The sequence below is a fragment of the Carettochelys insculpta genome, chromosome 1, assembly GCF_033958435.1.
Source record: "Carettochelys insculpta isolate YL-2023 chromosome 1, ASM3395843v1, whole genome shotgun sequence".
Lineage (NCBI taxonomy): Eukaryota > Metazoa > Chordata > Testudines > Carettochelyidae > Carettochelys > Carettochelys insculpta.
Genome location: NC_134137.1, coordinates 102102423 through 102122994, shown reverse-complemented (window position 1 = coordinate 102122994; position 20572 = coordinate 102102423). Strand labels below are relative to the sequence as shown.

Sequence of the window (20572 nt, the reverse complement as noted above, 5' to 3'; positions counted from 1 at the left end):
CTATGTACTCATCAAAATAGCATCTCAGAGCCTTCCAGTAATGAACTAAGCAATATGACTAACAGTAGTCCAAGGTTATACTCTCGCTGTGGAGAACACCAAATGTGGTGGAGTGTTTTATTTTGGACATTAGAAATGTGTGTCACATGTTTGCATGTACCTATATAAGAAAAAAAAAGCCAAAAAAAATCTATCTTTCACTTAGAGGAAAGTGGTGTGGTTTGTGCTGATTCATAGTTTCTTCACAAGTTGATTCAGTTTTCTTGGGCTGGTCTCTTGCACAGATGAGTTTATCCTTACCGTAGAAGGTTTTCTATTGTGCTAAATTGAGAAAGCCATCATCCACAGTTTTTATTCTAGAGCTTTTGTTGATCTTTTATGTACCCTGGGCCAAAGCCAGTGAGCAACTTGAAGATAAGGACAGAGACCTTAAACTTGACTCCATAATACAGGGAAGTGAGTGTAGAAAGCAGAAGATTCAATGTGTTTGTGATAGCCTGTGCTGCCACACAGACAAGCCATGTTCTGCAAACTTGGCTACAACCTCTTCAAAAGTTTTCCTCTAACCATGAACTTGACCAGTCTTGTTTTCGTTCAGCTTCAACCAGCTGTTCATCATCCATCAGCTGACTTTTCCAATGTATAAATTTCCCATCATATGAGCTAAAAGTGCTACTGCTAGTTAAATTAATAATACGTACAGGACATGAAATGAAACTGTCCAACTGCATCAGTAAATCTGCCCCACAGCTTAGGAACCAGCTCATGATAGGAGGTGGAGAGCAAGTGCGTGGGATGTGCTCTAGTTCCTGGAGGAAGTTGCTGATTGTATGGATCCTCTATTGTGGTTTGTGCTTCCTTATCAAGGCTATAGAGGTGAAGCCATGATATTCATCCCTTGACATGACAGTTGAGATGGACTGGGAAACAAAACCCACAGAGTTTACACCGACTACAAAGGCTGTATGGGCCTTTGGATGTCAGCACCCTGAGTTGTTCCTTTTTATCCTCAGAGTTCCTGTATTTTGGACTATTTGAAGTAATTGTACTTGGTCGTGAGAGCCTTGTAGTTAGATATACAAGTGTGGAACAAAGAGGATGAATAAGCCTTTCACCCAGAACAAAGCAGATCACTTCGGTCGTGGCTACACAAGCCCCCGCCTTTCAGAAGGGGTGTACTAATGAGCCACTTTAACAGATGCTAATGAGGCACTGCCATGTATATGCCACGCCACATTAGCACGATGGCAGCTGTGTGTGCATTTCAAAAGTGCCAAATGGGAAGAAGGGACTTTCAAAGTTCAGGGGTCCTTTCGAAAGGCCCATTTACACAGGCAGCATGCGTTCCCAAAGCAGCACTTTTGAAATGCATGGAGGGCCACCATTATACTAATGAGATGCTGCATATTCATGGCAGCACCTCATTAGCATCTGCCTAAGTGGTTCATTAGCATGCCCCTTCTGAAAGACAGGGGCTAGCGTAGCCAAGGCCTTCCACTCTATGTCATGATTGGTAGATCTAAGGCTGCTTCTGCACATGCCGCCTCCCGTTGAAGGAGACATAGTAATGAGGCAATTCAAAGCAGGCTAGTGAGGTGCTAACATGCATATTCAGTGCCTCATTAGCATAACTGTGCCTGCACAAATTTCGAAGTGCAGACTTCAAATTGCAGATTGACAGTGTAGATGGGGGCAGCTTTGAAATAAGCGCCCCACTTTGACATTCCCTTACTCCCACAGAACTAGATCAGAGTAAGGGGATGTCAAAGACTGCACTTTGAAATTCGTGCAGCCACCATTATGTTAATGAGGCACTGAATATGCACGTTAGCACCTGATTAACTTGCTTCAAATTGCCCCATTACCATGCCACCTCTGATGGGAGGTGGGGTGTGTAGAAGAGGCCTAAGTTGATGCCGGCATCTTTTTTTTCTTGCACTGTCTTAACTACAAAGGAGTTTGGAGCGGGATGAGAGAAAAGAAATTCCATATCCTTTGCAGGAATATTAAATTTTTTCTGCCCATTTGCAGGTCTGAGAGATGGGCACCAGGGTGTGCCAGAGGACTTTAGTGGGACCGATAAGGGCTATGTTAATAGCAAGGGCTACTCTGGCAAAGGTGGATGTGTGCAGGATATCAAGCAGTTTATGTTGCTGATCTTGCACTTCCTCCAAAAGAAACTGCAATCCTGCAAAACAGTTCTTGAAAATCTTTGACATCATAAGAACAGCCAGATTGGTTCAAACCAAACATCCCTTTACCCCGGAATCCTATCTTCTGACCAGGAGTCAGAGAGGGAATGAAAAGAACAGGTAATATTCAAGTCATCCATTCCTTGTCGCTTCTGGCTTCAGCAGTAGTAGGAGGTAGAGGCACGATAGCCTCATAAAGGGGAGGCAAAAGGAAGGCAGAGCCATGTTACCATCTATAAATCTGAAATGTAAAACAAAGGTCCACTCTAGAATGCTTTTTCAGGTATAGCTGGGTCTTTGGAAAGGGTAAAATAAGCTTAAGTGTTAACTGGACTTGTTCTTGCTAACTGAAGTTCACGTCTGAAAGTAAGGGGTTTTGTGCATATCTATAGCTAAGTAGATCACACAGACTTGATTTATTTCTGCTCTTCCTTCACATCCCAGATTTTAAAATGAGTCTGTTGCACAGAATTCCCACATGACAGCTGTAGTCTGAAAAACTAAGTAAAACAAGCTTAGACTATAAATTAAGATCAGCGTGGGCAAACAGATGCTCTAATCCTGCAACTGTTTCACCACATCTAAATCTTATGTTTATTTAATCCAGATATTGCATTTAATTTGAAGTGTGTGTTTAATTTTAACGTGATATGTTCTGTTATGTTGCAAATGTGACATTAAATGCTGACTTTTCAAATTATATAGAAGCCGAATCATGTTTCGCCACAACACAGCTTAAATGCGCCTTAAAAATACTACAGCAGAAATTTTAGAATGCATTTCAAAAACCTTAAAGTTATCCATTATTTAGATTGCATTCTACAAATTACTGATACAGTAAATGAAAGTTTCTGTGACAACACTGCTGTGTGTTGTAGTGATAAAACTTTACACATTTAAAGCATAATCAAGCTTCACGTGCAATAAATATGCAAAGTAACATGACATTGTGAGACTACTGTACATGCTGCTTTTAAACCTACTTTCATACTATTAATATAAAAATGTGAAAAGCTTTAGTCTATAGTAAAGATAAATGAGTTCATCATTTCAATTAAAGCCATTTTAAAAGTTAATCACAGATAGTATTTAAAACAGCAAAACCTGTCAAGTTCTCTCCTTTACTGGATGTAATCTGGCTCAAAAGTCATCTTGTCCCTCTTCTATAGAGCACTATCATTCACAGTGTCCCCTAAGAACAAAGGATAGCCAGAGTGCTCATCAAATAGGTGTATCTAGCAATGTTAGGTGACTATGTGACCTCCATTATCTGGGTACCAGAAACTCCTTTTATTTATTCTCACACCTGTAAAGTAGGGAAGTACTACTGTTCCCATTTTACAAATGGAAAACAAAAGCCCACAGAGATTAACTACTCTGCCCATGGTCAAAGATGAAGCACAGGAAACAGAATCTAGATTTTCCACATACCAGTCTCATGCCCTAAAGCATGGGTGTCCAACCTTTTGGCTTGCCTGGGCTGCATTGAGTGAAGAGGAATTGTCTTGGGCCGCATATAGAATATATAATATAGTTAAAGTATATAAATCACATAATAATGTTAAAAGTTTACGATCTCGTGGGGCCACATTACTAGCTGTCCAGGGCTGCATGCAGCCTGCGGGCCACAGGTTGGACGCACCTGCCCTAAAGTGTGGACCATTTTTTCTTCTACATTAACACTTGGAGCACTGACCAACTCTTTTTGTCTTTTATCTCCCCATTCCTCCTATTAAACAGTTTTCTACAGCATTTTGCAACCATATAAGCCACCCCATCCTTAGACATAACGGCTGTGTCTACAAAATTTTGAGGAGTAAAGGAACTTTGAAGTTGCCCTGGCACTTTGAAGTACCGGCAGGTGAGCTGTGGCTAGGCGCGAGCCAGCACTTTGAAGTTTAAAGCTTCAAAGTTGCCATGGGGCGGCAATTTGGTTAATAAAGTGCTGCATATACAGCGCAGAGCTTCATTAGTAAACTCCCAACACCCTAATTACTATCCTTCCTTCGAAGGAGGATGGTAGTGTAGACAAGCCCATCAACACATACGTCAGGTTTCATACATGACAGTGACAGCCCTGAGAACAGTTTATTCATAATATAAGGATATATTTCTTAGTTAAAGAATCAGTATTGAAAAGATTTAATACATTCATTCATTCAAGCAAGTTTCACTGTCTTGGACTGTTTGTGTGCTTCATGTGATATGCATGCATACACTGAACCCTAAATGAGCAATAATTAGCGTTCAAGACTTAGGGACACACTTTGGCTCTCTCTCATAAAGCAGAAAATTACTTGTAGGGTCTCCCTGACTTCTGGGTCTTCACATACAGCAAAGGAAGAATTAATGCCCCGGCTAGCTTCTTGTTTTTTATCTTGACAGAAAATGTGAAGGTCACCAGAACACTAAGACTAAATCTACACCACACAATTAATTCAGATTTATTAATATTGATTTTATAATGCTGACTTTTATAAATTCGAATTCAACTAATCTTACCTCCCCACGTGCTCATCACAAAGTCAATTTATTGCTGTCACACTCAATCTGCAAACATTAAGTGTTGCAGCTGTGCATTGTAGAAACCTATCCCACAGTTCCCTCAGCCCTGTAGAATTTCTGGGTATTTTTGCTGATGCTAGTGCAGCATGGGGGAAAAAAATGCCCCGCAAGTGATTGTGGATATTTGATATCATCTTCCCATATTGCATTGCACTGGTGTGTCTTCTCAAGCAGTCCTCCACCCACTGTCCCTCCTCCCTTGAGTACACCTGATCCCTGAAAATAAATACAGGGAAAATACAAAACATGAAGAAAAGAAAAAATATAGTAAAGGTTTTGAAAAAAAGAGATTTGGTGAAGGGAGGCTTTTTGCCTTCCCAGTTCATTATACAGCTTCTGTACACAATCTGTCTTATCAACTACATAAAAGGGTCCAAAGTTAGAAAAAGAAATAGAAAAGGTAGGAAAAAAGGATTTTTGGCTTCTCTCTTCACTACACAGATATTGCCTACGCAGGGGATGGAGGATGGGGCTCGCCAAATTTCATTGCCATTGTGGCGGCCTGGGGGGTGTTGTGCTTAAAACATCTCTGTGGACATAATCGCCCCCGTGAGTCAGGGACAGTTTGCCTTTGGCGGGAAAGATCTCAGTGAGGAAAAATCTCCTCAGACACATGAAGCCTCATATTGTCATAGCCTGCCAGTTAGCAGCACTTCAACGGTCACTTTTTGACCGTTAGCTCCCCGGCAACCTGAAATTATGAATCATGATTTGATTGCAGTGCTCTGATTGGGTGGGTCTGGAGAGTTTCCAGAACCTTCCACCCAAGTGAGGACCTGTTAGAAGACTGTGCCTGCATGCTAATTCCTTCATAAACATTCATGAGGACGTTGTAAAAAGCAGGGTTCGCAACCCATTCTGCAGCCCTTGACGGGGAGGCATGGTTCCAAGGAACGTCCGCCAGTCCCCCAGGCTAGCCTGAGAAGGCGAAGAGGGAAGAAAGAGCTGAATAAATCATAGAAGCGCAAGATTGCACATCATCTGCGCCCAGGGAGGAGCGCAAGATTGCCCATCGCTCACGCTCCTGGCAAGCGGGGTCTCTGAGGAAAAGCTGCCAACTGTCGAACTGGCCTACCTTTGGGCAGGTACTGTGCAGTTGGCAGTGATTCCCAGAGCCTGCCATCTTTTCCACCGGACATGACCAGCTTATTGGACGTGACCTTTTCACCAGACGTGACATACCGAACAGGACAAGTATCTCCATTCACAGGCCTGTGTTTGGCACAGAGCCACAGCTATCACACTTCACACCAGTCAGTGGCATCGGGACCCTCAGTGGGGGAGCGAGGCTGATCACCTCGCTGTGTCCCTGCCTGGCAGGGTAGGGGCAGTACCCGGGGGCCTGACCCCAAGGCCGGGCTTTGCTGGCCTCTGGCTGGACTAAATCTAGAAAAGAGGGACATTTAATAAGCTTGTGCATCTTACAACTGTTATTATGGTATCTAATTGTTAGTTATAGAGATATTTATAAGATATTTTTAAAACAGGGTATTTTAATGACATTTAATTAGTTAATTTATCAGAACTGTTAGTATTATTATAATTGTTAAAAGAAGATAGGATACACCTGTTAAATTATCTTAAACGTTAGTTGTTAACAATATTCAACCACAAAGGAATTAGTAGTCACTTACCAGCCCCATATATATGCACTAAGGTGAAGGCGTGGCCTCCCTTTTTCCTTGATATATTTTTGGGTCCAATAGAGAGGAAAATCCTCCTTCAGGACCATAATTGATATACGGATTGGGCTAGCAACCTGATCCTGGTAGGGGTGAGACGGGTAGCGTCCTCCCACCTCATTTGGATAAGAAAAGGGTACACATATATTTATATATTTAATATTTATCTATTTATCATACTTCTTTAACTTTCTTTAACTATCATTCCACTTTAGTGTCATCATGAACACCGTGGCTCTCATCCAAGTAAGTGGGTACTGTTGTTAAGCAAACTAATGCAATACCATTCTATTTGCTTTTCAATTAATAAATCTATTGTAAGTGTTTTCGAAGAAAAAAGTCTGCTCGTCTGTCTCTTTGTTCCTCCTGGCTCCTGCTTGTCCAGGGAGGTTCGGTGGGGACCGCGTCAACCGAGTGTGTACCCCGTCATAGGTCCGCGGGGGTGGGTCCTGGGACCTTAGGTGAGGAAGGCCTAGCGCTACTGTAGTATTTGCGGTCCTGCTAGAGAGCCTCCCTCTGCATTCCATCGGGGGGTTGGTGTTTGGGAGGTTGAATGGCAAGTTGACATGCTCCCTGAAAATCTTTTTTGGCAGTGGGGTGTGAGGTCTGTGGCTCAAGGGCCACTTGAGCCATCCCCCCACCCCTCCAGGGGGCAGCCAGGCTCCGCAATTTGTAGCCTCTGAGGGAGAATTCCCACTGGTGACAGCTAGCCCCCAGCATCCTTATTGTAGCAGGGGGGAATGGGGCGGCTAGTGCAGGCAGTTGAAACAGTTCTTCTGGAGACAGCCAGGCCCCAAAAATCTTAGCTACCAGGGGAAACTTACCCCAAACGTCCTTGTTGTGGTTGGGGGTGTGGAGGGCCCTGAGTGGGGGACGGGGCACTTGAAGCAGTTCCCCCAGCAGCCCCAAAAATCTTAGTCACCAGGAGAGACTTCCCCCCCAGCAGCAGCAAGCCCTGCCAATATTTTTGGTGGGGGGTGGGCCAACTGAAGTAGCTCCCCTGGGCAGCTTGCAAGCCTCTGAAATTCTTAGCCACCAGGGGAGACCTGCCCCAGGCAGCTGCAAACCCCCAAAAATCTTTCCTGCCCTTGGAGCCCTCACCAAGCACAAGCCAGGACATGGTGCTGCCTGGAAGCACGGTCAGCACCAAGTGGCAAGCATGTCCTTTTATTGGGTCGGGGGTTACCCATGTGATGTGGTTAAGCACAGGGAAGACCCCAACTGCATGCTGCCTGTGGGGGAGGAAGGAGGGGCCTGCACAAACGTAAACTGCTGAGAAGAAAAGTTTCTCGGCATCTCATTCAAGGATGACCCCCACAACAGCCTTGGTGCCATGTGGTGCAGTGGGGCAGTGACTGACTGGTCCCAGGCAATACGGAAAAAATACCAAGTGTAGAGACAGAACCACAAACTCCGTGATGGAGCTGTTTGTAATGTGTAGATGCACTCACAGTGCTAATAGCAAAGAAAAAAAGATGTTTCTCAGCCTCTCATGCAAACATGACGCCACAGCCACAGCCTTCCTATTCCTGAGTTGAAATTCACGGTCTTCCTGTCACTTATTCCTTTGCACCTGAAGAGCAGGGGAGATGGAAGCAGCCAGAGCGGAGTATTGTGGGGTACATATGGGACACCTCTGGAGACTAACAAATTCTATTTAAAGACATGGCGCTTCAACACTAGCTTTCATTTGAACTGTTAGATTCAAAATTGATGCTATAGACACCCAGTTTCAGAGATGTTACAATATCAATATTAGTGCTCCCTAAATTGAGCTAATGGTATTTACAGTGAAGACAGTCATGTGGTAATATTACACTAACTACCTTACACTCAAATTTATGTCGCAGTGTAGACTCAGTCTAAGACTCAAGGAATGTGCAGATTGGGGTGGAATGCTCTCAAACAGAGGGAAAAAAACCTCATCATCTAGTATTACAGCCAAAGAACAAACTCTATACATTTCAAAAACTACACTTTGTCACAGTACAGCCATAAACACTGGATAAAATATCTGGAATTTCTATGAGCTAATACTTAAAAGACACACACAACCTGTACAAAAATCTATTTATGTTCTTAGATCTTCTGCATTTTCTGCATTGTGAGAAAACAGAGTAGTGACGGACCTATTGATATATTGTGTTTGGGGATTTCAGAGCTACAGCAGGAAAAAGTGCTGACTTGTACATTATCCTCATCCTGTTTTGCAATCAAATTCAATGCAAATATTTTCTTAACATATTTAGAATCTGCTTCCAGGGCATTTATTTTTGTCAAACCACAAGAGATATTGGAGCAAAGCCATCATTGTAAGCTATTCAATGCTAAGTATCTTTACTGGTTCTTCCTGAACACGCTCTGAATAAAGATAAATGCCACCAAAATTGGAATTTCACTTTTATATCTTTTATGTACATACTAATGTGAAGGGAGGGCCCTGTATAAGTAACAACTTAGTAAGAAGTCTGAAAAACAAACCTGACACTTAACCTTTCCATTGGCATCAAAGCTTCCTTCTAAAAATGTAATCAACACCCTATTAGCTGTTTGGTTTGATCAATTTAGTTTTGACTATAAATTTTGCAGTGACTAAAGAGAGCTGTTAATGCAGTGGTGAACAAAATCCAACTCACCAAGTATTTGGATCTGGCATGCCACGATGTTCTGGGCTGCTAATGTCTCACAGCCCAGTGGGACCCTCGGGCAGGCTGCCTGGCTGCTGCAGCCCCACACACCATTCAAAAGCAGCCAGCTGCTGGGGCCAGTGTCTCTCTCTGTGTGGCACACCCCTTGAGGGGTAGGAAGGTTCTTCATGCACTACCTGTGCCCCCAGCACAATTCTCACAACTCCCATTGGCCAGAAACCAGCCAATAGTATTACAGGGACAGTGCTTGTCTCCGTGTCATGTTGGGCTGCTGGCTGGGAGTCATCTACAGTAAGCCCCTCCCAGCCAGAACCTGCATCTGGCACACAGTCCAACCACTGCCACAGGTCACACACATCCCTTCGTGTGTTCAAACTCACTCCCAGACCTTGACACCCTCCTATGCACCTCCCCCAGGTCAGGATCTTTTCCTGCATGCAAAGCCCCTCCCAGAACTTGAACCCTAATCCCCTGCCCAGGTCACAACTCCTCCCTTCCCCAAGTTCCCTCCTACACATAAACTCTTCCCAAACCCCACACCCCTCAACTAACATAGTAGAAAAAAAGTGTGGTCCATGGCCACTTACCATAGTCATAGAGTGTTCCTCCATGAAAAATTATTGTCCATCCCTATGTTAATATATATACTTTCAAGAGCTCAAAAGATTATAAGCAAAAGTGGTTTTACGTGAGATTGTAAAAACGGTTTAGGTCAGCCTACAGCTGCAAAGTACCAGGATCATGCCAGACCAATCTAAGCAATGAGATAAACCAGTCAGGAAGAATTACAATGGAAAGCCTAAGTCCATAACTGGTGAACTATGTTACTAGTGGGTTGGATGGTCTTGTTGCTGAGCACATACCATCTTCCTTAGACAAGCACTGTTTATCAAAGATGTAATCCGACTTCAGTTCAGATTCTAGTCTTGCTCCATGATCCACATGAAGGCATATGTTTACCCATGCAGAGGTCCACTGATATCAACGGGGCTCCACAGAACAAGGTTTGCCTTTCTTAACCCCACTTACTTCCATGGGAGTTTGAACTTCATGCCCCCCCCCAACCCTCTACCCTCAAAAGAGTCCTATCAGGAAGGAGAGACAAAGAAAATTAAAGTAACAACACTGAGTTCTTGCTCTGAAAAGATACACTTGTTCTGAAAGGATACCCGGGGGAAACAGTATGCCAAGAATTTATACGTTTGTTCTGAGGTCCAATGGGAAGTGAGTTGCAGACCTATTGAGAATCTCTGGGTGAGGATAACAGGGGAAAGAACAGTAGCAATGTTAGGGTGGAGTCTATTATAGATCACCAAACCAGAAAAAGGAAGTGGATGAGTCATTTAACAAGATTACCTAAAATGTGAGCTAACATAATGGAGATTTTAATTTCCCTAAAATTTGTTGGCAGATTGCTGTGTCAAAATACAATATGCCCTGCAAATTCTTAGCACAAGCAGGGGACAGTTTTCATGGAGATAAAAAGATGAGGAAACAATTATGGGGTCATCTTTTGCATCAGGTTTTTGACCAACAGTGTGATCTAGTTGTGAGTGTGAAGGTGGTTGGGAACTTGGGAAGAAATGATCATGATCTGATACAATTTAATTCAAGAGCCTATGAAAATAAGGACCTGAGCTCACCAAACAAGGACACAAATTCAAAAGGACAAATTTCAGCCAACTCAGAGAAACAGTAGACAAGGTCACATGGAAAGACCAATTAAGGAAGAAAAAGAGTAAAAGGAGGCTGTCAGTTCTTAAAAGATGTAATATCAGAGGCTCAACATGCAAGAGGAAATATAAGAAGGGCCACAAAAAGCCACTGTGGCTACAAAAGGAGCTTTTTAGTTATCTTAAAAAAAATAAATAAATCAAAATATGTCATACAGGAAATGGAAGGAGAAGCATGTCACCAAGGAAGTATATATGTGAATAACACGAGCAAGTAGACACAAAATCAGGAAAGCCATGGTTAAGAATGAATTACAGCAGACAAGAAATGTTAGTAACAGCAAGATGTTATTTAAATACGTCAGACAGAAAAGAAATATCAAGAATGATGTGGGTCCGCTGCAGAAGGGAAACTGGTAAAAGAAGGCAGAGCAGTTCAGTGTCTACTTGTGCCTTTTCACAAAAAACAACATGTGGCCAGATTATTAGTGAAATTTTCATAGGCAATAAAGCAGAAGATATGTAGATCATGATAAACAAAGAATACATCAGCTCTTCTGTCCAATTTTAATCAATTTAAATCAGTGGGGCTGAATGCTATTCACCGGAGGACTACTGAAGAAATCTCAGAGCCATTGGAAATACTATTGACAAACTCATGAATGACAGAAAAGATCTCAAAAGATTGGAGAAGGTCTAAGTTTAGTGCCCATCTTTGAAAAGGGGGAGTTAGGCAAGTTCAGACCAGTCAGCCTGACTTTGATACCTGGCTAGCTACTAGAGCAATGTATAAAACATTCAATTTGCAAATATCTAGGAGATGGAGGGGTTTAATCGCTAGCAGCCAACATGGATTTACCAAGAACAAATCATGACAAATCAGCTTGATTTTCTTCTTCATTATTATAAAATCTTTGGAGTTTAGAGAACAATATATCACTTTAACAAGTTCAAATCAGAACACTTGCTTGGTAAAATGTTACAGTGCCTTTTTTATGTACAGTGTATTTAATAGGGTGTATTGTGATTAAAAAAGAACTATAAATTTTAACTTCAGTTTTTGTTTTGTTTTTGTTTTTAGCTCCAGGAGAGTAGGGATAGAGTTAAATAAGAATAAAATAATATTAACTAACCTGGATATTTCTCTGCCAAGTAGGAAACATACAACAGAGAAATCACTCTTCCCTGAGGGAAAGTGATGGAGAAATTGCACTGTAAGGCAGTTATTTTAGATGGAAAATTTTTCATGTTTACTTCAGCATTTTTAATATAATGACACACACAAAATAATAAAGGAGCATCAGTATTACTTTTCTTTTTTTTGTTCAGAAGTCTTCAAATGGTATCTTTATTCAAATGGGAATCATAAGAATAAATAGGTAGTTATTTTATTCACCCTTTTACAGTCCTATTTTGTGCTCAAGGTCTACATATGCATACAGTCATGTAAATTATTGAATAAGGTACACATTTTTTCCCCTCAATGAATCCAATGGTGCTTGATGCAGCTCTGGCTGAAGTTAGTGACAAGAGTCCAACATACATTAGTGGGAACAGGTTTGGGCTTTTGTATGTCCGCAACTGTAAAATGGTTGATAACTCTGTCTTCAGATATAGCTAGTACATGAATTTTACTGGAAATGTTAATTATGCAAAGAAAGGTAGCATACCGTTTGTAATGGCAGAAACACGCAGCATCAGTAAGTAGGGTAATCCAGGTGTTTCAGACAGACAATTAAAATTAACTTTGAAAGTACCCTTTGGGGTACACCCTGTAGCAGCATATTGGGTAAAAAAGTGGTGTATATATTTTTGTACATATGCATGTGCGTGTAAAGTTTCAGCAAAAAGCGTCTTAGCCACTTACTTTAAAACAAGAGTGAGAAAAGTGTTCTCCCCACCTCTTGAAGCTATTTTTATGATAACTTGAATATCTCCAGGTCTGAAAAGATTGCGCATACAATGTTGAAATACAGCAAGAAACAGCCTTTGAGGACAGGTGCCTTTTTAAATTGTCGTGATGAAAATCCATTTTGTTTTTACTAGGTTTAGTCTCTGAAAAGAGTTCTTTGCATCCATGGACCTGATTTGATACAACTTGTCGGGAAGTTAACTGCTGATAGGCTGTACTGTGCATGTGCCAAGACCCCACTCGCTCCCCTTAGTTCCTCCAAAATGGTTTCTAAATGATTCTGGGAACACCTGATTCTATTTTTCCACCAGCAGCATTCTTCTCCAGAATTGCCTCTTGGTCTAAAGCAGCGTTTCTTAAACGGTGTTCCATGAACAGCTCACAAGTACGCAGTGAGTGTGTGGAAAAATACACTGCTGGTATACAATTTCTGTAATTAAAACCAGATACAAGGTTATTTCTTATTGCTATGATGCTTAATAAATCACTTCATTTTCTTTTTGCTGTAGATGTTTCTATTTGTTTATTTGGTCTGACAACAATTTTTGAAGAAAATTTGCATAGGTGTTCTACATAAAAATATTATTGTTTGGTGTTCCATGGTCTCCAAAAGTTAATGAAACATTGGTCTAAAGGGAAGAGAAGAAAGGTTAGTTTCCAAGAGGTTAGGCATTCTGGGTCTATGTCTTTCAATTAAGAAACTTTATTCTCAGCACTTTTTAGTCAAGTGAGAAAATATAACATACATGAAAGAGAGCCACTGACGTTGCATACATGATATTGTAGTATGTTACTTTAGGCACATGTCATTATGTAACACATATGCACCTGAGGGAAGAGTTCATATCAAAGACTTCATTCTGATGCTCCTGCCACGTGTGCCCTTAGCTAAAAAAAGCTTGACCACCTTCTTCTTCTTTTTTTTTTTTAAATCCTGGTATCCTTACACAGCATCATGATATTATGTTGCAAACTTGTGACTATACAACATAGATCCAGTGACCACTTGAATCTAAGTAAGGAGGATTAAATGGACTCACAGACATGTTCCAGGAAATCTGACGATGATGACCCATCTAAAGATATCTAACAAGTATCAACTTGATAGAGTAAATTGTAAGTAAAGAGGACTGGGTCATGGATCAATGTTCACATATTCCCTCAAATTTCATCAAGGGAACCATGTTGTTTCATCCATGAATTTTATTTAAGAATACTACTGTATGCAAGGACAGCTTTATAAATGAAAAATGTCCAGTTTTTGAACTACAGAAATACGTGATTTTTTTCTACCATTTTAAATAGTATAATTCTTTGAGATCAGTCACTTAAAAATTGAGTACAGCATGAAAGGAGAATGTGGAGACAGCTAGGCTATGCTCTCAGAAAAACATCATGCACCATAACATGAAGACCTGTGACACCTCATAGACTAATAGATATTTTGGAGCATAAGCTTTCGTGGGCAAAGACCCACGATAAAGTGGATCTTTGCCCACAAAAGCTTATGCTTCAAATTATCTGTTAGTCTATAAGATGCCACCAGACTTCTTGTTCTCAAAGATACAAGCTAACACGGCTACCTCTCTGATACTTATCATCCAGCATAGTCCGTCAAGCTCATACATGGAACCCACAAGGAAAACGCAAAAAAGACAGACCTCGGACAACATGGAGAAGATCTACGGAGACTGAAGAACAACTGGGGGACTCCTGGAGTCAGCTAGAAGTTTTGCCCAAGACAAAGTGAAGTGGAGACTTGCAGATGACCTATGCTCCACGTGGAGTACAAGGGTTAAGTAGTAGCAGTATGGTAACTTTGCAATAAATTTCAGGTTACTATGATTTATAAAATGTAGCTAATCATGTACCACATTTGTTTGAAATTATAGTGATTAAATGTTAAGAAGTTGCAACCACATAGGTTAACTGAATTATGTGGACATGAAAATATGTTGCATACTTCTGAACCTCCTTCTGTGGTCACTTATTTGGCCATAAGGTACAATGAACAATAGAGTCAAATAAAGTTTTAAACCAGAAGATGGCTGGGAACTTAAACATGCTATCATATCACCTGGGCGTGAGAGGAAGTGAAAGTAGCTATAATTTTTTTTAAAAATTAAGAAGAAGAAAGGGAAAGCTCATAGTAAAGAATGACTATCAGAATACAGAAATCAGTTCTTAGACCTCTGCTATTTAAACATTTTCATAAATGACTTTGGAACAAATTACATAAAAAACTATCACTGATAAAGTTGGCAGATTACACAAAAAATGGTTGCCTACCTATTTAGGAAGCTTAGTCACTGAAGGAGCAGAGACATGACAATTACTACCCCAAGACAGATAAGGACAAGGGGCCTAATACCCAAGGGCTATATTCAGAGACCAAAAAAAGGACAGAGGTGAATTTAATCTTGGGGTTTATAGCTTTGGGGCATGAATACAGTGTGGGCAAATTGGCAATCAAGTTATGTGTGAGTTAACATCTGAAGATTCAGCCTAAGTAGAATTGTATTTGAACAAGTTGATGATGATGTAGTGGCAGTATAGATGTGTTATCAGTTCACTTCATTTGCTGAAAAGTTATGAGACCAACAAGAGGTGGTGCAGCATTCCAAGGTTAGGGAGCTAACACACATCATAACACTATTTCCCTTCCTTAATGGAGAGCTATAAAGATAAACTGAAGACTCCTCGGAAGGCACTTTGAGAAGGGCCACAAAAGTACTTTGAAAGACAAACGGCAAGGTTCTAGGTGTATTCAGCAGGACCAGGACTCACCCTAATCTCACTCTCTTTCAAATTAGTTTTCCTCAGTTTATTCCATGTACTCATTTATCCCATGTTCCTCTCATCACCCATGCACTCACAATTGCCTTTCACATTGGCCTTTTCAAAGGACCCCTCACGAGTATGGAGGGGTTGCAATTAGAAAATCTACTGAAAGGCTACTCCACCAGCTCTGCCAAGGACTGATCTGAAGGATAGCTTTGCAATATGCATCCATATCAAAATGAAATTCACCATTAACACTTTTTAGATACTCAAAGGTGTAAAGTCCAAAACAAAGTAACTAATTAATTACAATTTATTTTTCTCAAAGGCCATTAGTTACTAGTCACACACATTCAAGTTGCCAGTTCTCTGCACAATTAATACTCTTTCTGATAAAGCACAATAAGCATTAAGAGGAATTAAAACAGATAACTTTATCACAGATTAGTTCAAAGCATACAATAAAGTTGAGAAAGTGTTTTCAAACAAACCTTGATATGTACAATAGAAATACTTACCTTGAAAAGCAGCTGCATTATGAGATATTAAAAACTTCAAAGTAGAGCTTAATGTCTGAAGCACTTGTTGTATATCCTCCTTTACCATCATCTGGTATCTGTCCTCCATCTTCTTGTTACAGCATGTTAAGTTTTTCAATGTACAAACCTGAAGATCAGCCCCTAGAGAAAGAAAAACACTTTCATTATTCAAATTTATCTTTATTTGTATAGTGCACCATGCCACACGACAGCCAACTTCACTTTTGTAACAGAGCTGACATATGTTACAATAGCCAAATTATGGATCAAGAGGTGTCTCATGGAGCACCTCCAAACCCACTCCATTCTCCACCTACCAGGCATGGCAGTGGTAAACTTAGGAACTCTGCCTCAAAATAGTGGTGGAGTAGAGGCCTCTGCCAAGTGGGAAGGGGAGGGTCTTGGCCATTCAGCACCATGGAGCATGCCTGCTAGGGCTTGTGACTCCATCAGGAACAAGGCAGAAGCCCCAAGCCCAGGCAGATGTGTCCCAATTACTGAATTTCTGAAGACTGCCATATGTGTTTCAGAGGTTCAGTAAATCTACCCACTGCTGACATAGGTGAAAGTATTAGCCAAAGCTCTTAAAAACGTCTGGTACTTTTGCACCAAAGAAAAAAAAAGCCCACAGATGAACAGATGCACACTGAGCTCGTATTTACCTTGTTTACCTGAATACCTTATGTTTTCCCCTTTCTAAAGTAATACACGGCAATGAAAAAGCATAAAGATCTACAAAAGGAAGAAATTAATATTTTAACAATAAAATTGCAGTGTAAAGTCAGCATCCCCAGAAAAAAATATTATGGTTTAAACTTACAATTTAAGAATGTCTAAGAGTTAAATCCTGTTCTCAAATACAGAATTTAACTGATATGTATAAAGAGATTTCTTAGGAATTTACATGAGAAATCCTCTTAAATCTGCTCTCTGGTTGAAAGTTTAATTTTGTTGCTAGGTTTACATGCTGGAGCCTCCTTATGACAGATGGTAGAAGAGAACGATAGGATGGAGCTGCAAGACTGAAAATAGGGAAATTGACCAAGATAAGAGAGAGAAAACCTGATGTCATCAACGTTTTACTTCTAACCATGTTGCTACCCATTCTCATTCACCTTTTATTTCCTTAGTGTGTGTGTCTACTTAACAATAGCTAAAGCGCACGTGCGCGCACATACACGCGCACACATGCGCGCACACACACACACACACACACACAGTGTGCCTTTTTTGGCTAAACAGCTCCCCACTCCCCTTCCTCCCACCCAATCATATGGCTGGGACTGCAGAGGTGCCAGTACTCAGTATCGGCAAACAAAACAAGCAATATTTTATTTATTTATTATATATCCTATTTCTAATACTGTGTTAAATCATTCCAAGATACTGTAAATAATATTGGAGAAAACAGGCTATACATTTAATACAATGAATATTTCATGAGAGTTCTCTAATTTGGTGTTTGAAATGACATTTTCATAAAAAAAGGCTATTTAACTGAAAATTAAGCTATTAGGGATTATATCTGAGTGTTCTGGAAAAGTGGGCAACGTATGAATTCACTGAGTCAAATTTATTCTCAGCTACATGAGCGTAAATCAAGAATCTCTCTGGTGAAGTCCATGGAGTCCTTCTAGACTTCCATAGTGGAGCAGTAGATTTTTACACAAAGGCTGTAAAACATCTCTATTATACATAAATAAGCTATCTTCCAGAACATTAACGAAGACAACCAAATGCAGCTTAGCTGGTTTCCACTTCCCCAAACCAAATTAGCGTCACATTGAATAAAGACTAAACAAAACAAGAGTCTTAACTTGTTCGGTCTCCTTTACAAAGTGCCCACAACTACTGCTGCTGACCAGTACATACATAAGTGATGTGGGATCGCTGTCTAGAGCTCCACCCATCCATAAAACAGAGCTATCCCCTGATTCACGGAAGTACTCATATTAGGTCCCTAGTATGTCAAGGCTCTCTCTCTAGCACTCTCTCTCACAAACTACATAAGGGAAGGGATGAAACAGCTGAGTGGGAAAAGACAAATGGGACTGGGGTACAACAGGAAGATGAGATAATAAAACCAATAGTTCAGCAAAAGCCCCAGCTTGCCGCTTACTTATCCAATGCCAGATAGGAGTGATATCTTCATTCTCACGACAAATATGTATTGAGGGGAAACATCCTTGCTTTTTATTATGTTTACTTCAAATTGTGTGTGGGAAATTATGGATGGATGTCAGAGCTGTTGGAACAGTTTGGTGCATGTTCCTTTATGGTAGGGGCTCTTTCAATTGTTAAACATTTTTCTCCTCCAGTACAAGATTTATTTAACCGACAAATGAAGATACTCACTTTGTGCACTAACAACAGGTCTTTTTGTTTTGATAGTTCTTGAAGATGTGTGTCCCTGTAGGTACCCCACTGCAGGTGTCACATCATCCCGGTGCCACATATTGGAGATTTTTCCAACAGTGGTTGGTTGGGCTGCACACATTGTAGCTGTCTTGTAGCATTCATGCCTTCATATATTGTAAGTGTGATCTCATCCAGCTCTGTTCTTTCTCTACACCCAGGTCAAGGATCTGGACTCGGAAGCATAGCGGAAGAGAGAGGGTTCTGGAGCACCTCCAAGGACGCACATCTCAAAGAACCATTGTTACTGCAGTGCTAAATAACTTCTCCTTATCCTCCTCCTCTTCTGAGTGGTTTCCCTATTGGAGATCCACAGTAGGTGACTACCAAGTGTTCTACTATAGAGGCATCAAATTTTAGGACAACTAATTAAGTTCAGTAGAAAACCTCATTTGTAAGTTAATACTACTGTACAGTCTTTCCGCTTTTCACTGTGAAGAGAGTTATCTGACCCCATGTAAAGAAAACCAGTTATGGAGTTCTATCAATAAAATATGTTTTGCACTAAATCCTTCTTGCAGACATAAGCAAAAGTGCATCTCACTATTCCAGAGGATTTAAGCATCCCACATGCATGCAGAATTTACAACATGGAAACACTCTTTTGCATTACTATGAAGGATAAGAATGTAACATTCTACTTCGAAAACTAACTGATGCAAATTACTTGAGAATAAATGTGTTTGCAATAGGCTTCGGAGAGATGAAGACAGGCAAATGAGTAAAACTATAAAAGGATAGAAACCTTCCTTAGTTCAAAAATCAGAAAGTCAAGCTTTTAGTCTCCTATTGCTAAATCTGAATCTGGTCTTTTCCAAAACCTTAGTGTATTCAGACCCGGCAAGTATTATTTTCAAAGTGTTCTGTTATCAGCTTAAGCTATCTTTGCCTTCAATCTGCCTGATGATTTGGTGGCCCTTCACCCAGACCATCTATTTTAAATAATGCCATTTCTGCTACCTTAGAAAACAAAGTTTGGTAACTTTGCTGAGCAGGTCCTCTCTAGATCTCTTTCCACCTGAAAAAAAGAATACCCTCTGACATCCTGTTGTCGACAGCAAAATCCAAACAAAACTGCATTGTGCAGGTGGGAATTCTGGTGATATGTGTAATGATGTATTATTTGACCACTAGACCATAATGTGTCTGCAAACTGCATACCTGGCCATATTGCCCAGTACTCAACCAGGAAGAAACGAACTGGAATTCAAATAGAGTGGCAATCTATCTGTCTATATCTGGAGTTGTCACTTGTTTCTTACATAAGTGGTGCACATTTAAGAACTTGGATTCTATATATCACAACAGTGGTGAGAGATCCAGTAAGATGATGGGAAGAAAAAGCAGGCTAATCAGAGAGCTGGTCAGTAGGATGGATAATGCAAGCATGGTACCTTTAAAACAAGAAATTCAATTTTAACAGTTATACCAATGCAATGCTAAGATTGGGAGAAAATATGTATAACATTCAAGTCAGGAAATTTAAAAGTTACAGTTCTCAAAGATTACCTCTGTTACAGCACACGTACCTAAAACACATACCTTTAGCATAATTTTACACACGGTCGTGGTGTCTACACTACAGAGTTCTGTCGACAGATCTCTCCCTACAGAACCTCTGTCTACAAAATGTGTCCATGCTTAATACAGGCTTCCTGTGTTGACAGAGAACATCCACACACCCTCACTGCTCTGTCAACAGTGGGCTCTGATGACCTGGAAGTCAGGGTTGCATGGACGCCGAGCCCTTCCTGGCCCAACAGCCCAGCCCAGCCCAGCCCAGCCCACCCTTAAAGGACCTCCCCCAGGCCACACTCCCTGCCCATGCCAAGGCTTGCATACTCCTTGAAGGGACAGCAAAGAAAGTGCAGGGCTCCCTAGTTTACAGAGAGAGAGACTCTGGCCTTTCCAGTTAGCTATACTGCGAGAGCAGTCCCTGGGCTCCCTCTGGCCACACCCAAGGTCAAGTCTTGACTTTTATCAGAAGAATGTATGCGCAAAAATAAAAAACAACCAACCAACCAACCATTTACAAAGTGCAGGGAGAATGAAATATTTATAGTGAGGTTCGGACTTGGAATGCAGGGGGAGACCTAACTCTAGGCAGGGGGTAGTGCACCACGATCCCATGGGAGAGCAGGACACCTAGCAGCCCCAGCAGTGAA

General features: G+C 41.0%; 1 protein-coding gene across 1 annotated transcript in view; it reads right to left on the bottom strand.

Moving 5' to 3' along the window:
* The window catches only part of GPC5 (glypican 5), a 1026336-nt gene that overhangs the window by 980629 nt on the left and 25135 nt on the right, over positions 1–20572 (bottom strand). Inside the window, exon 2 of the mRNA XM_074983055.1 lies at positions 15972–16133. Coding sequence (XP_074839156.1) covers positions 15972–16133 — 162 coding nt within the window. The remainder of the gene's footprint in view (positions 1–15971; positions 16134–20572) is intronic.